The sequence below is a fragment of the Salvia splendens genome, chromosome 5, assembly GCF_004379255.2.
Source record: "Salvia splendens isolate huo1 chromosome 5, SspV2, whole genome shotgun sequence".
NCBI lineage: Eukaryota > Viridiplantae > Streptophyta > Magnoliopsida > Lamiales > Lamiaceae > Salvia > Salvia splendens.
In genome coordinates this window covers 20,423,237-20,437,278 of record NC_056036.1, presented here as the reverse complement: position 1 = coordinate 20,437,278, position 14,042 = coordinate 20,423,237, and the positions used below count along the sequence as shown (strand labels likewise).

General features: G+C 44.0%; 1 protein-coding gene across 1 annotated transcript; it reads right to left on the bottom strand.

Annotated features, from left to right (window-relative positions):
- Positions 1-315: 315 nt before the first annotated feature.
- LOC121803958 (protein GRAVITROPIC IN THE LIGHT 1-like) lies at positions 316-1,778 on the bottom strand (the record flags this gene model as incomplete). Its single annotated transcript, XM_042203527.1, has 1 exon — positions 316-1,778. A coding segment is annotated over one exon (1,317 nt), but the record flags the coding sequence as incomplete, so codon positions are not given.
- Between the last annotated feature and the right edge of the window lie 12,264 nt (positions 1,779-14,042).

Here is a 14,042-nt window from a genome sequence, read left to right as displayed (position 1 = left end):
ATCGAAATTCGATATATCGAAACTTTCGATACGATAACGATATGAAATTCTTTCATATCGATATTTTCGATACGATATACGATACAACGTTTTCGATACGACATCTCGTATCGACCCACCCCTATCTCGGTCAAACTTAACCGCCCACTTTATTCTAATTGGCCCTACCCCTATCATTACATATTCCTCTTTATGGAGTTAGTATCTTTTACTTTTTATTACTCATGAATGGAATATCTGTATATATTTACATATAGTACAAATTGATTAATAATCATACTACAAAAAATCATTCAAGAAAATACAAATGCCAACTAGCTGCAACTTTCATCAAATAATTTTGCAGATAGTAATCTATATTGATACACAACATTACCATATGTAAATCTCAATAAATGAACAATCCTAATTCTAATTAAGCCAAGGCAATCACCACCAAAAAAAAGACGGCGACGATCACCTTAAATTAAATACACTTGCGATTGAACGACGACGCTCGCGACCCTAAACCCCGGAACGACAGTGAACGCCACTACTGGCTCTGGGGATGCGTCAAAAGCCTCGTCGTTCACGCTCTCCATGTACACCTCCGACAACCGGCTCCCATTGCTCACCCGAAATATCGCCACCTCCGGGTCCAATGCGAAGGCGAGGCAATGCAGCATCCACACGCGCTTCGCCATCTCACAGAAGGTGGCGAAGAACGCGTTCTCCGGCAGCACGCCGGAGCTCACCAGATTCCTCTGATCCAGATTGCCGAAAAGCGACGCCTCCATCTTCGGATTAATTACACGTAGATATTTCGCTCTGCAGAATTCCGCGAATATCGATTTTGGCTTCCGACTTAGATAATCCGCTGGCCTCGCGGATTTCTGCTCCGTGAATTTGTCGAAAAACTCGCGGCGGCGATTCTCCTTCTCCGGCGAAGACGACGCGTATTTTTCGGAGAAACAGGGGCGATCGAAGCAATCGAACATTTCTCTGCAAACGAATGATTCGAAGGCGAAGCAAATGTGACTCCGCTCCCAAAACGCAACGCCAGGCTGGATCAAAGCAGCGGCGGCGTCCAGATCCCAATCCTCCGACTCCATCTCGTCCACGAGCAACCGAACGAAGCTCCGAACCGACTTCACCGCCTGCCGAAGCAGCGATACGAAATGGCTCGGTCTAACCTCCCCGCGATCTCGAAACGACAGCTGTCCTCCTCCTCTTCCTCCGCTCGAGTTTAGCCTTTTGTCGAGCAGCTTGCAGTCGCCGTCGATCTCCGCCAGCTTCTCCTTTAAAAACACGATCTCCGATTCCTTCAGCTTCACCTGCGAATCGAGCTTTCTACTCGTGATCTCGTACATCTTCACGAGACTGCTCTGCTCCTGAGCTTCGGCGACAAGCAGCGCCGTCGCCGGAGACGCCTCAGCGAGCTCCTTCTTCGAAAATCGCTGCCTCAGCTCCGACAATTTCTTCAGCTCAGCAACAATCACCCGATCCGCCGATTGAATACCGTCGGCGTCGTACGGCGATTGCGCGCACTGTAATTGAGCATACGACGCCTTAATCGATGATAATCCGGCGAAGAGCTTCGCCACAAAAGCTTCTCCAACCGCCTTGTCTCGATCCTTGGTTATCTTCTCGCGAGATTTGGCCTTCCTGATATCCTCGTGAAGGACCTTGGCGAAGGTGCGCGCGAGGCGGCTCTTCTTCGGCGTGACGGAATCCATGGCGATGTGGAAACTGAAGATGATTTGAATTTGGGGAGAATAGTTAAATAGAGAAACGAATATGAAGGGCAATGATTAGAAATCGTATAACTATGCATAATGAGCGTGTTTCGGTAAGGGTGTCCCCTATAAGGCGAACACGCCCAATAGCCCCGCCCCAGTTTTTGTTCATAGCCCCAATTTTATTGTCCATAGCTCCAAAATTTTATTTCTGCCACTATAGTGGACACCTCCAATAGCCCCCAAATTTTATAATCAATTTTCATTTTTAAATATTTTTTAGTTTCAATCAAGTGTAATTTAAATAATCGCAGTGTAAATAACTAGAATATGAGGTAATTAGGGCCGAATATTCGTTGTATTGCAAACCGGTAAAATTATACAACGAATAATTAAAATAAAATACAACTACAAAACACCGCCACCGTCTACTCGGTGTCGGAGTCGGCTTCCTCGTCTTCTTCTTCTCCTCCTCCTCTCTCGCTGCTGCCGGCCGCGGTATCCCCAGGCGCATTATCAACCAACCCCAGTCGACTCTCAATCCGAGTGATGAGCCTCTTGTAGACGTTCCTGACGTACGGGTCAGTTTCCCTGCGTATTTGCTGCATACGTCTTGCAGTTGTTGCATCAACTGCACGTCTATGGTATTGAACAAAACCTCGTGGGGTTGCACCGTGGGCTGTGGGATTGGGGCGGATTGGTGGATGCGCGATCCGGACGCGCCCGCCGATAGGCGGGAGCCACTTCTACCCCCTCTGGCGCTGCGGATAGAGGCCTGTTGTCCCATGGGCCGTCGTCGCCTAGTGTGAGTATCGGCTGGCTCTTCGACTTGCTCGTCGGACTGCTCGAACTCGTGCGAGCCGCTTCCACTCTTGTAGTCGCTGGCAAGGTTGTGCCTTGTGCGCTTTTGCCCAGAAGCTGTGAAACGGTGGACTCAGGGCGCTTAGGTGTCGTTCAAGTAAGGATACATCATACTGGTCAGGATAGAGATCCTAATTAAACCTAGGCCCTGGTTTCAAAAATTCCTCAACCCACTCCTACTGATCAGTATAGTGGTGGTAAGGGTCGAATCCCACAGAGATGGTGCGTTAAAACTATTGTGGTGATATTCTGGATGGTTTGGTTAGCTACCAAGCTCGGGTTGAGTCTCTACCTAGGCAAGAACTTAAAGGTAATTTCCTACTGACTAGAATGGGGAAAGTAGTGTAGAGGTGCAGCTGTGTACGTGGAAATGGGGAGACATTTTTGTAACAGAAAATATTTGGAAGGTACGGAATTCTATTTTGGGCTAGACAGAATATTCAGGGGTAGTGGTAGTCATGGTGACTAGGCTGACAGATCTGCAGGTTATAACTAAAGTAAAGGACAAAAAGCAAAAAGCATCTAAAAAGCAAAGTGGTCCCCAACATTAGACTTGGACATCATCTTCTTCAACAACACAAACTAAAATCAGAAAATAATTCCAGATTCAACACGGAAACACAGTTTATCAATTCGCGAACACAGATCCACAAATAAGAACACCAAATCTGAATATCAAAACACAGAAACTGCAACTCCGCGTACTGGTCAACAGGAAACGAAACGCACTCAAACTAAACTTCGCATGCAGCGATTCACTCACGATCGAACAGTTCCACGTTTAACTATGGAAATTGCGACGGAAACAAGGAAAGAAAAGATTCAGCACTTAAAACACCAAGGAACCTTAGATCTAAGCTAACTAGGCGGAATAGGAAGGAAAAGAAATCAACACCATAACTGAACGGAAATCAACTTCTTAGCATTAACACGTTCGGATCTTCAACAAGTACTTCAAAAGCAGAAAATATCCAAAAGCAAGCAAAGATCCAACGTAAGGAAAGCAAGTAAATTAAACTACGAAAGCGAATAAAAGTGTTTTGCCACTCCGGGCGATGAAATCTCTAAGCTACGGTCTTGCTGGCTGGAACGGACGATTTGGAACTCCGGGAACATCTAGATCTTCAAGTGACCATGGCAGTGGCGAGGAACGAGATTCTGGACTGGGCTGAAAGACTAAACTCCGAGAGAACTCTCCTAAAAGTGATGATGATGAACGATGTTATTATTCTCTTTCTCTCCAAGTGGCTTCCTTTTATAGGGAGGCTTACCCTTGATTTTTAGGGTAAGACCTTGCGGTGAAATGACTTCTTTGCCCTTAATTGTGATTGAGCAGTCCCAGCTATCCTCCTTCTCCATCTCGAGCCATTTTTGCATGTATACTGGTCAGTACGTAATCGTCCTGACGCCCTTTTCACTTGAAGTGTCTGAAACTCTGCCTACTGGCTAGAACGCTTACCCTGCACGCTTAAACAACTAGTTTTGCAGATATAATTCAATTATGCACATCATACTGACCCGTAACCTAGGCCTAGAATATGACTTATCAAACTGTTCACACTTACCACATGCTTGTCCTCAAGCGTGAAGAACAAACAAAAAGGAATAAGTCGAATTCTAGCCTGGTTACTCCCCTGACCGACTCTACCTAAACTAGACTCTATATTACAACGACGCAAAGAAAAACACTTGGTCAAACACAGAAAAAACACACAAACACACAAACACAAATAAAACTAAAACACAAAGATTGGGCTATATTTTCAACCATCCCTTACCTCGGGATCTGGTGCAATCCGGCCTTAGACAGCCTTGAACTTCTGCCACCCCCATTCCTTCCTGGTCAGTATATCCGCTTGTCAAGATCGCCCAAACTCTCGGCCAAACACTAGATTCACTCGGTCTCTCATACCTCACCAGGAATGTTAGGACCGCATTCTCTCAATATGCTCAACCACACTTGCTTCGGACTTAGATCTCACGTGCAGCTACTGAAGGGCTTAAAGGCTTGTAATGGGGCTATTGGGTTGCAGTGTTTTGGGGTAGATGTTCCTAAGGCTCTAAGTCTTCAAAATTTCTATTTTATTGATGTGGGGGGGGGGGGGGGGACTGTGTGCATTAGGCTTCTGATCAGTTGCTTCTTAGCTGGCGCTTCTGGCTTGGGTTTCCAACTGGTTAGTATCATCTTGTGGCTTTGCCACCCTTATTCCTTCTCTTTTTTTTTATTCTTCCCTCTTTTATTTTCCCTTTGTGGCTTCGCCACCCTTATACCTTCTTCTTCTCCCCCTTTTTCTTCTTTTTGTGTGGAACTGGGATAACTCCCTGATCAATTTTCTTCCAAACTTTCTTGCCCAGCTGGAGTCTGCTCTCTTTCACATCTTTCTGGCCAGTAAGCTTCATTCGCCTCATGCCTCGCACACACACAACCCCAGTGGCTAGGGGTATTTATCTGGGTAAAAGAGTTAGAAAAAAAAGGTTCTAAAGGTGGTTTTTTTTTTTTTTTTTTGAACGGAGGGGGGTTTCCTACTGCCTTCAGTGTTTGCTACCCGTGGTCACTTCATCATAGGCAAATTGTGGCAGCCTCTCCTTCTTTTCAATATTTGTGGAAAGTGGTTCCACTTTAAGCTTATAACTCACATTTGAAGAGGGCTTTCGCGTTTGGCTCTAAGTATGGGCTTTTCTCTCATACTCACATCATCTATCCTGACTAGGAGGTACTAGGGAGGGTGGTTTCGGTTTTCCAGCAAGTCTTATTTCCCTCAGTTCCCTTCACCGTCAGCTCAAGACGGTTGAGTTTTAAGCCCAATCAACACACAAATTAAAAAAACTAAACTTAACAGGACACTAACACAAGCACGAACACAAAAACTACACATATACACATATACACATACTCATCATACTGGTCATTGCGTCCCCCCTCCCACTTCACAAGTGTCTGCCCTCAGATAAGGCTGTGAAGTGGAAAAGGTAATGACCAGTATGATGGACACATAGACAAACATACAGAAACAACAAATTAAAACTAAAACTTCTCACACTTAGACTATGGAATAGGCTAAGTGGGAGAGTTTGAAAACCTAAACAGACCAACAAAACACACATATATATAAAACTCCTCACACTTTGGCCGTGCAACGGACTAAGTGTGAGTCAACATGCGTACGAAACAAGAAAAAGAAAAAAAAAACAAAAACATGCTACACAGAAACAAACACAGAAGTTTACCTATCACAACAAAAACTAACACCAACAATTATGAAAAAAAAACTTAAAAACAAACAGAAAGCTAAAAATAAAACTAACTTGTCAGGGTGGGGGGTGGTCTAGCGAAGTCTCCTGCTCCTCCGTGGGGCAGGTGGTGTGGGCTGCTTTTCCAGGGTTTCCTCTTCCGTTCCAGTGTGATCCTCATTTTCCTTCGCCGGTTCCTCGGCCTCTGCCGGCACCTCGGCGTTCTCTTCCTCGGGCTCTTCTATCATTGTCTCTGGTGGGTGGGTCTCATCGTCCTGGCCTCCATGGCCGCTTGTTCCTGTAGCTGGTTCCTTCTTCCGGCTGGTCACTTCCTTCAACAACTCATCTATCACGGATGCCATTCGGCCCATCTCCGTGATCAATCGATGGTTCTCCTCTTCTAAAGTAGTCACTAACGTCTCCATAGCATCTTGCCTCTGAGCCAATGTCCTCTGCTCCGCAGACCCTTCCAACATCCGTTCCACTACTCCCGCTAGCTTGACCATCTCTGCCTTCAACTGCTTATTCTCATCTCTAACTTCGTCCATTGCCTTCTCTATTCTGGCTTGACGCTGTTCCTGGTCTGATGCCAATCCGATCATTTCTGCCCTTATCTGTCTGCTTTCCTCCGCTATTTCCTCCACAGCTTTTTCCATCCCCTCTTGCCTCTGGTCGTGTGCCGGTGCTTCATGAGCTGCTGCTAACCGAGCAGTGGGTATAGCTTCCTCTCCCATCGCATAGAAGTGTGGCACGCCTTGCCTCATGTATACCGCATTCGTCCGGACGAACAGGGGGGTATCAAACAATCCTGGGGCGTCCACCATCGTCAAGGGGGTTAAGTCTTCGTCCTCCGAAACGGTGATGTTGTTTCTCACAAAGATTCCCATTATATGGCAGAGGGAAATATTCCGTGCTGGGTGGGTAGCGATGGGGTAACATGTGTATGCAGTCTAGAACCCTAAGTGCAACTTCCTGCCCTTCTTGGCACACCACATAAGATACAACTCCGTCATCGATGTCCGGACTGCCGAATTGGACTGTCCTAAAAGGTTGTAATCCAAGAAGAGTTGAACCAGGCGTAGATTAGGATCGTTGAGATGGATAGATCGGGAGATAGTGGACTGAAACTGTTCTGCCCCGGGGTGAGTAAGTTCTTCCCAAGCTACCTGGGGCTCAAATTCCACATGCCTGCGGGGAATCCCCCGCTCCCTATCTCTCCACTCGGGCCCTATGGCCTCCTCCAAACTGCATATTCCTAGCCGAACGGTCCATTCAATCAAATTCATCCTAATCTCACCTCCAAATACTCTGAAACTGATACACTCTACATCCAAATCCGTTGTGACCTTGAATCGAAAGGTCGCGAAAAATTCTTTGGCCAAATCGACCGGAACATTCAAATTCTCATTTCTTAACAGCCATTCAAAACCCAACTCATGCACAAGGGCGAGAAACGATTCCCGAACCTTGACAAACTCATAATTTAGGATGGTGTTGTGGGTAATGAGATGGTGATTTTGATGATTTAAGGTGTTTAATTTAGGTTTTTATCCACACATACACTAATTAGTGTTTTGACGAGTTTGTCGAGTGTTTGGAGCTAAAACAGGTGAAAATGACTTGAAAACGAGCTTGAAGGAAGAATCGCCCACTATATTATTCAAGTCATCCGCGCTTCAATGCGCGACTTTCGTATAATAGCCATAACTCTCTCATCCGGACTCCGATGGGGGCGTGCAAGATACTCACGCGAAACCCTTTCGAAGACGAAGACCATGCTTTTGGAGGATTTCAGAGGAAACGCCCGACCGGGCGATTTTTATGGGGAAAACGCCCGACCGGGCGTTTTAGTCGCGAACTCCAGAAAGTTCGCCCGACCGGGCGTTTTGGTGACTTAAAATCGCCCGACCGGGCGATGTGTTCTGCGAGGCTTTACGTCTGTATTTCCGCCCCGGGTATAAAAGAGACCGAGGGTTTTCGTCTCCCACATCTCAGAGCCCCAATCCTCCTCCCTCTACACATTCTTCCACTCCATCTCTCACACATAACTCATCCATCTTCCATTGGAGCGGAGCTCTGCAGATCCAGGCAAGAAACGATTGAAGATTGAAGATTCAACCTTGGGTTCTATCGATTTCTTTCATATCTAGTGCTATTATTCTTGTTTTTACTACTTGTCTATGAGTAGTTAAACATCATTTGTAGATTTGTTTGGTGAAAATTATTATGAATATGTTTTGATTGATTGAATTGAACCTTTTCCTAGCTCTTGTGATTATTTTGCTTGTTCTTGTGCTTTTATTGTTCTTTTGTCTGGCCAACTTTAGAACTATGTTCGTTAACTAGATTAATCGAGAGATAGCTAGTTTTACGTGGTAAAAGGAACGAGTACAACACATAGGTTTATCTGCACTCGAGAGAGGGGACCCTTTGTGAGGGCTTGAGTCTTAGGAACCATAAGGAGTTAGAATCTAATCTATTGGAAGGAGACTTTGATAGTTAGAGTCTAATCTACTGGATAAGTGCACTCGAGAGAGGGCTTATCTTAGAATCACGACTTTCCTAATAATCATGGAGACACTTATAGGTAAAGGTTTTGTGAGATCAATCATCACTAGGTCGTAGTAGTCGTATCCTAAAACTCTACATTCTTTAGCCTGCTTTGTCTATTTTATTTTATTTTTATATTTGTTCATATTTATGTCTAGTTTATAAAAACAAAAACAAAATTCTCCGTGTCTCTAAATAGTATATGACGCTTAGTATATGATAGCCAGTTGCAATCTTATTCCCTGTGTTCGATATCCGGTACTGACCTTTAGCTATACTAGATCTACCCTGTATGCTTGCAGGTATTTTTAGTGCTAATAAATAGTGCATCAAGTTTTTGGCGCCGTTGCCGGGGAATATTATTGCTTTAAGCTGATATTGTAGAACGGTTGATAATACTAATTTAGAGTTTAATATCTTGTATAGTTTTATTGTGATTTTTTTTTCTCTTTATCTGTTTTTACAAGGGTTGCTATTTGAGGAGAGCACGGAGCACAATAATGGATTACCCTCCGCTCCTGTACAAAAGGCATCCTAAAGGAAATCCCGAGAATGGGGGTTAACTTTTGAGCTTCAAAGAACGTCAAGCTAAAGACGTTAACCAAGCGCTTGTTGGGAGGCAACCCAACATCGGTATCATTTTTATCTTTTTTTGATTTAGTTTAATGTGTTTTCTTAGTTTACTCATGTCCATACCGACTTTACAAACTTATTCTTAATTTAATTTTGAATAAGTTTGGGGGGATGAAGTGGTGGACCATGAGTTTAGTTGTTTTTGCTTGTTTTTGTTAATTTTTTTTAATAATCCCGGGGTGAATCTTGTCATGAGCATAACAAAGAAAATTTAGAAATACTCATGTTTAGGAACATCAGACCGAGTTGCCTACGATTAAATGTTTGTGTTGATTGAGTTGACTTGATGCATTGATTTGAAGGTTTAGTGAAAATGTGCATAAATAATGAATTGCTTGTTTGCCTTGAATCTTGCATAAACCTTGTGAGACTTGAGCCATAGATTTCTTTCTTGTGTGATTTATCTGTATTCATGTATTTGTTTCTAGAATTTGCTCATAGTCTGCTTAAGTCTGCAAAGTGTTTAAATGATAAAAGAGGACGTTAGGCCATCCTTCTTAGCTACTTTATATATCCAAATTATTGACCTTACTCAAAATATTTTTCCTAGCTAACCATTTTGAGCCTTTAAAGCCTTTTTCTTTGAAAGCTAAATAAAGGGGAATATTCATACACTCTTGAAGAAAGTTAGTTCATATCTAGTGAAAAGAGTCGGAGAGATAAGGTAGAAAGAAAAGTAGTGTGCTTACTTGTGAAAAGTGCATAGACATCTGTGGTTTGAATAAGATAATTGGCCGTGCACAAGAAAAAAAAAAGAGAGGATGTGCAAAAGAAAAAAAAAGGGAAAATAAAAAAAAAATCAAAGGAATTTGGGAAGTGAGAAGAAATTTAGACTAAGTCTAGAATTTACTGAGATATGAATTGTTGGTGGGGTGCTAAGTTTGATGTAGTAGAAATTGATCACTTTTGCTATGTTTGGGTTTAGTCACTTTTTAGCCATATTTCCTCACCTTACCAAAAAGCCTACATTATAACCTTAAATAAAGACCTTTCGGATTTTTGATTTTAATCACATAAAGTAGAGGAGAGATTAGACTTCGAGCAAACCTATGGTAAACTTTGCATGTTGCATGATCTGAGAGCATATACTTTTTCCAATATACACTTTGTGAGTGAGTGATAAACACACTTCTAAACACTTGTGAGCGCATGTACTTCAAGGTGATCAACGAGCTAGTAATGAAAATGCACTAATAAGCTTTGCTTGATTTGATTTGTATTCTTGTCAAACTCTTTATTTCTTGTTACAATTTTTGAGGCAACTATGAAGTCTAGTTCTTAGCATCCGTGTTTCTTTATTAGTTTTTCTCTTGTTTTGTTTGAGGACAAACAAATATGCAAGTTTGGGGGAGTTGACAAACTCATAATTTAGGATGGTGTTGTGGGTAATGAGATGGTGATTTTGATGATTTAAGGTGTTTAATTTAGGTTTTTATCCACACATACACTAATTAGTGTTTTGACGAGTTTGTCGAGTGTTTGGAGCTAAAACAGGTGAAAATGACTTGAAAACGAGCTTGAAGGAAGAATCGCCCACTATATTATTCAAGTCATCCGCGCTTCAATGCGCGACTTTCGTATAATAGCCATAACTCTCTCATCCGGACTCCGATGGGGGCGTGCAAGATACTCACGCGAAACCCTTTCGAAGACGAAGACCATGCTTTTGGAGGATTTCAGAGGAAACGCCCGACCGGGCGATTTTTATGGGGAAAACGCCCGACCGGGCGTTTTAGTCGCGAACTCCAGAAAGTTCGCCCGACCGGGCGTTTTGGTGACTTAAAATCGCCCGACCGGGCGATGTGTTCTGCGAGGCTTTACGTCTGTATTTCCGCCCCGGGTATAAAAGAGACCGAGGGTTTTCGTCTCCCACATCTCAGAGCCCCAATCCTCCTCCCTCTACACATTCTTCCACTCCATCTCTCACACATAACTCATCCATCTTCCATTGGAGCGGAGCTCTGCAGATCCAGGCAAGAAACGATTGAAGATTGAAGATTCAACCTTGGGTTCTATCGATTTCTTTCATATCTAGTGCTATTATTCTTGTTTTTACTACTTGTCTATGAGTAGTTAAACATCATTTGTAGATTTGTTTGGTGAAAATTATTATGAATATGTTTTGATTGATTGAATTGAACCTTTTCCTAGCTCTTGTGATTATTTTGCTTGTTCTTGTGCTTTTATTGTTCTTTTGTCTGGCCAACTTTAGAACTATGTTCGTTAACTAGATTAATCGAGAGATAGCTAGTTTTACGTGGTAAAAGGAACGAGTACAACACATAGGTTTATCTGCACTCGAGAGAGGGGACCCTTTGTGAGGGCTTGAGTCTTAGGAACCATAAGGAGTTAGAATCTAATCTATTGGAAGGAGACTTTGATAGTTAGAGTCTAATCTACTGGATAAGTGCACTCGAGAGAGGGCTTATCTTAGAATCACGACTTTCCTAATAATCATGGAGACACTTATAGGTAAAGGTTTTGTGAGATCAATCATCACTAGGTCGTAGTAGTCGTATCCTAAAACTCTACATTCTTTAGCCTGCTTTGTCTATTTTATTTTATTTTTATATTTGTTCATATTTATGTCTAGTTTATAAAAACAAAAACAAAATTCTCCGTGTCTCTAAATAGTATATGACGCTTAGTATATGATAGCCAGTTGCAATCTTATTCCCTGTGTTCGATATCCGGTACTGACCTTTAGCTATACTAGATCTACCCTGTATGCTTGCAGGTATTTTTAGTGCTAATAAATAGTGCATCAAACCTTCAATTCATCTAAAGAGGGGAGATGAATTACCTTTCCACACTTAACCTTCTTGCCTTTTGCGTTCTTGGTGCGATAGATGGACTGGAGCACCTTGGAGTCAAAAAATTCCATCCCCTCCACCACGTCATCTGTGAGCTCCACCGTCCAACGCTTATATCGGAGTGGTTCTGCAGGTGGATGCAAAAGTTCCCGATGATCGTTAGGGAGTTGCTGCTCCTTGTACTCCTCATCTTCCATGGTCGTATCGCTATCGGATTCAGATTCTTCACTTATCTCATATTCACTATCACTCTGTGTTTGCCGGTTTGATGGGGTCCTCGGGTCAGCCTCAGTGATCACTATGCCTGTGTTCACGGTACGCGGTTTTTTGGTACTCGGCTTGTTTTTCACAACGGTTTTTCCTTTCCTTTTCCTTTCTATCTGGTACCTGGCTTCCTCCTCAGCTTGGAGTAAGGCCTCGTCCTTCTCAAATCCATCAGACCTTCCTGACGCTGATGTGAGGTTCGGTTCCCCAGCCGTTCCTTCCGTTGTCGTGCCCGGTTCGTTCTGTACTGGAGACATCCCTGTGTCTTCCTGATCAGTAGCTTGAACAGGTTCACCTTCAGCCTTTTTCGGAGTGGCTCGCTCTTCCTCGCTTGCGATCTCTATGGGGTCCTCCGCCGTGTTCGGTTTTGCCCTGATGGAGGCCCACTTACCCAAACAACGTTGCGACACCCTCTGCGGCTTGGGCGAGTCTGCCTTGGGGTCTGCTTTCACCACCAGTTTTTGCCTGACCGGAATCGGCTTTACAACCTGAGGTGCCACTGGGGTGGGTGCTTCTACTTCTGGCTCTGCTGTCTCTGTTCCTGTGTCCTTGACTTCCGTAGACGCAGTACCTTCCTCTCTTACTTGTATTCTATCATCCCCGGCTTTCACTTGGGGGTCTACTGGTTCTTTTTCTTTACTCGGTACTTCTCCTTCCCCTCCTACCAACTGGAAATGTCGGCCTTCCGGTATGTTTCCTGATGTGGCTTTCTCCCTGTTTCCTACTGCCCCCAATGCGAGGTCTAGACCCTCAGCCATTGGTGCAGTGTCCTCTTCTCTCCGGTTGACCCTGGTCAGAATCGAGTCAAATTCTTCGTCTGTCATGAGGCCTTGTTTTCTGGCCGATTCATTCAAATCTATTTCCGGCCTTCTCACTTCTTGAAATACCGGCTCCGCTTCGGGCGTTTTCTCTGTTCCTTCGCTCCCCTCCGGAGTTGTCTTGCCTTGACTCGACTTTTTCTTACGCTCCTCAGAGTCGGAGTCGTAATGTGCGGCGATAGCGTCGAGTTCTGCCGAATCCGGTACTGAAACTGCTGCATGACTGACCGGCGCAGGCGGAGCTTCGCTGTGGTTCCGACGCCCCCCGTTTGGCCGAAACTGGTCAGAGCCGTCGTCCAGTCCCTAGTTGGGTCCTGTTGGCGAAGAAATGCCATCATGGCATCCAAGGAAACCATGGGCGATGGCTGAGCGACGGGTGCTGGTGGGGTTGGCTGTGGTCGTGCCTCCGGGGTTTCTCGGCGGCTGGGTTTGGTTTTCTTGGCGAATGCTTTCTTACCATGAGCGGAAATTACGATCTGGAAATTAGGGTTGGGAGTCGGCGGAGATGAAAAAGGAATTTTTCGAGAAAGTGTGTAATTGCAAAATGAGGGTTTGTGAGGGGAAAAGGTAAAGCGGTATGGTTATGTGGGAGAGAGAATGCAGTTCCAGGTGGTTGTAACCGGTTATCAGGGGTAGCCGGTCGCGACGTTTCAGACGGGAAGGGCGGTTGAGGTTTCTGGCCTCTGATTGGTCCGCGCATCTTTTCCCTCTGCTCACGCGCCATTTTTCCTGCTGTCACCCTGCAAAAGCTGCACAAGCTTTAATTCAAATTTTCGTCCTCTTCATAATTTCTCCTATACTTACCTAAAAAAGAAACTAATTCAAATGGGTACTTAAATAAAATTTTGAAATAGCACCAGATAAGTAATCCCTTGGTCAATGTGCACTTCAAATTAAAATTAAGACCCGAAAATATTTTTAGATTTTTAGGAATTATCTAGCGTGCAAAGATTAATTACGTATTTACAATATTTACAACTTCCTTAGGCAATTTGGAATTCAACTTGGCCAGTATATGCAAACTATTTTCAAAGGGAAACTGGCCGCGCGGAACTCCAAATTCCTATCTTACTGATCAGTATGAAACCGATGTAAGTGGCTGTAGTGGAATTTCATCCACCACACCCACCTCGCTATTATCCCTGAATATTTTCAAC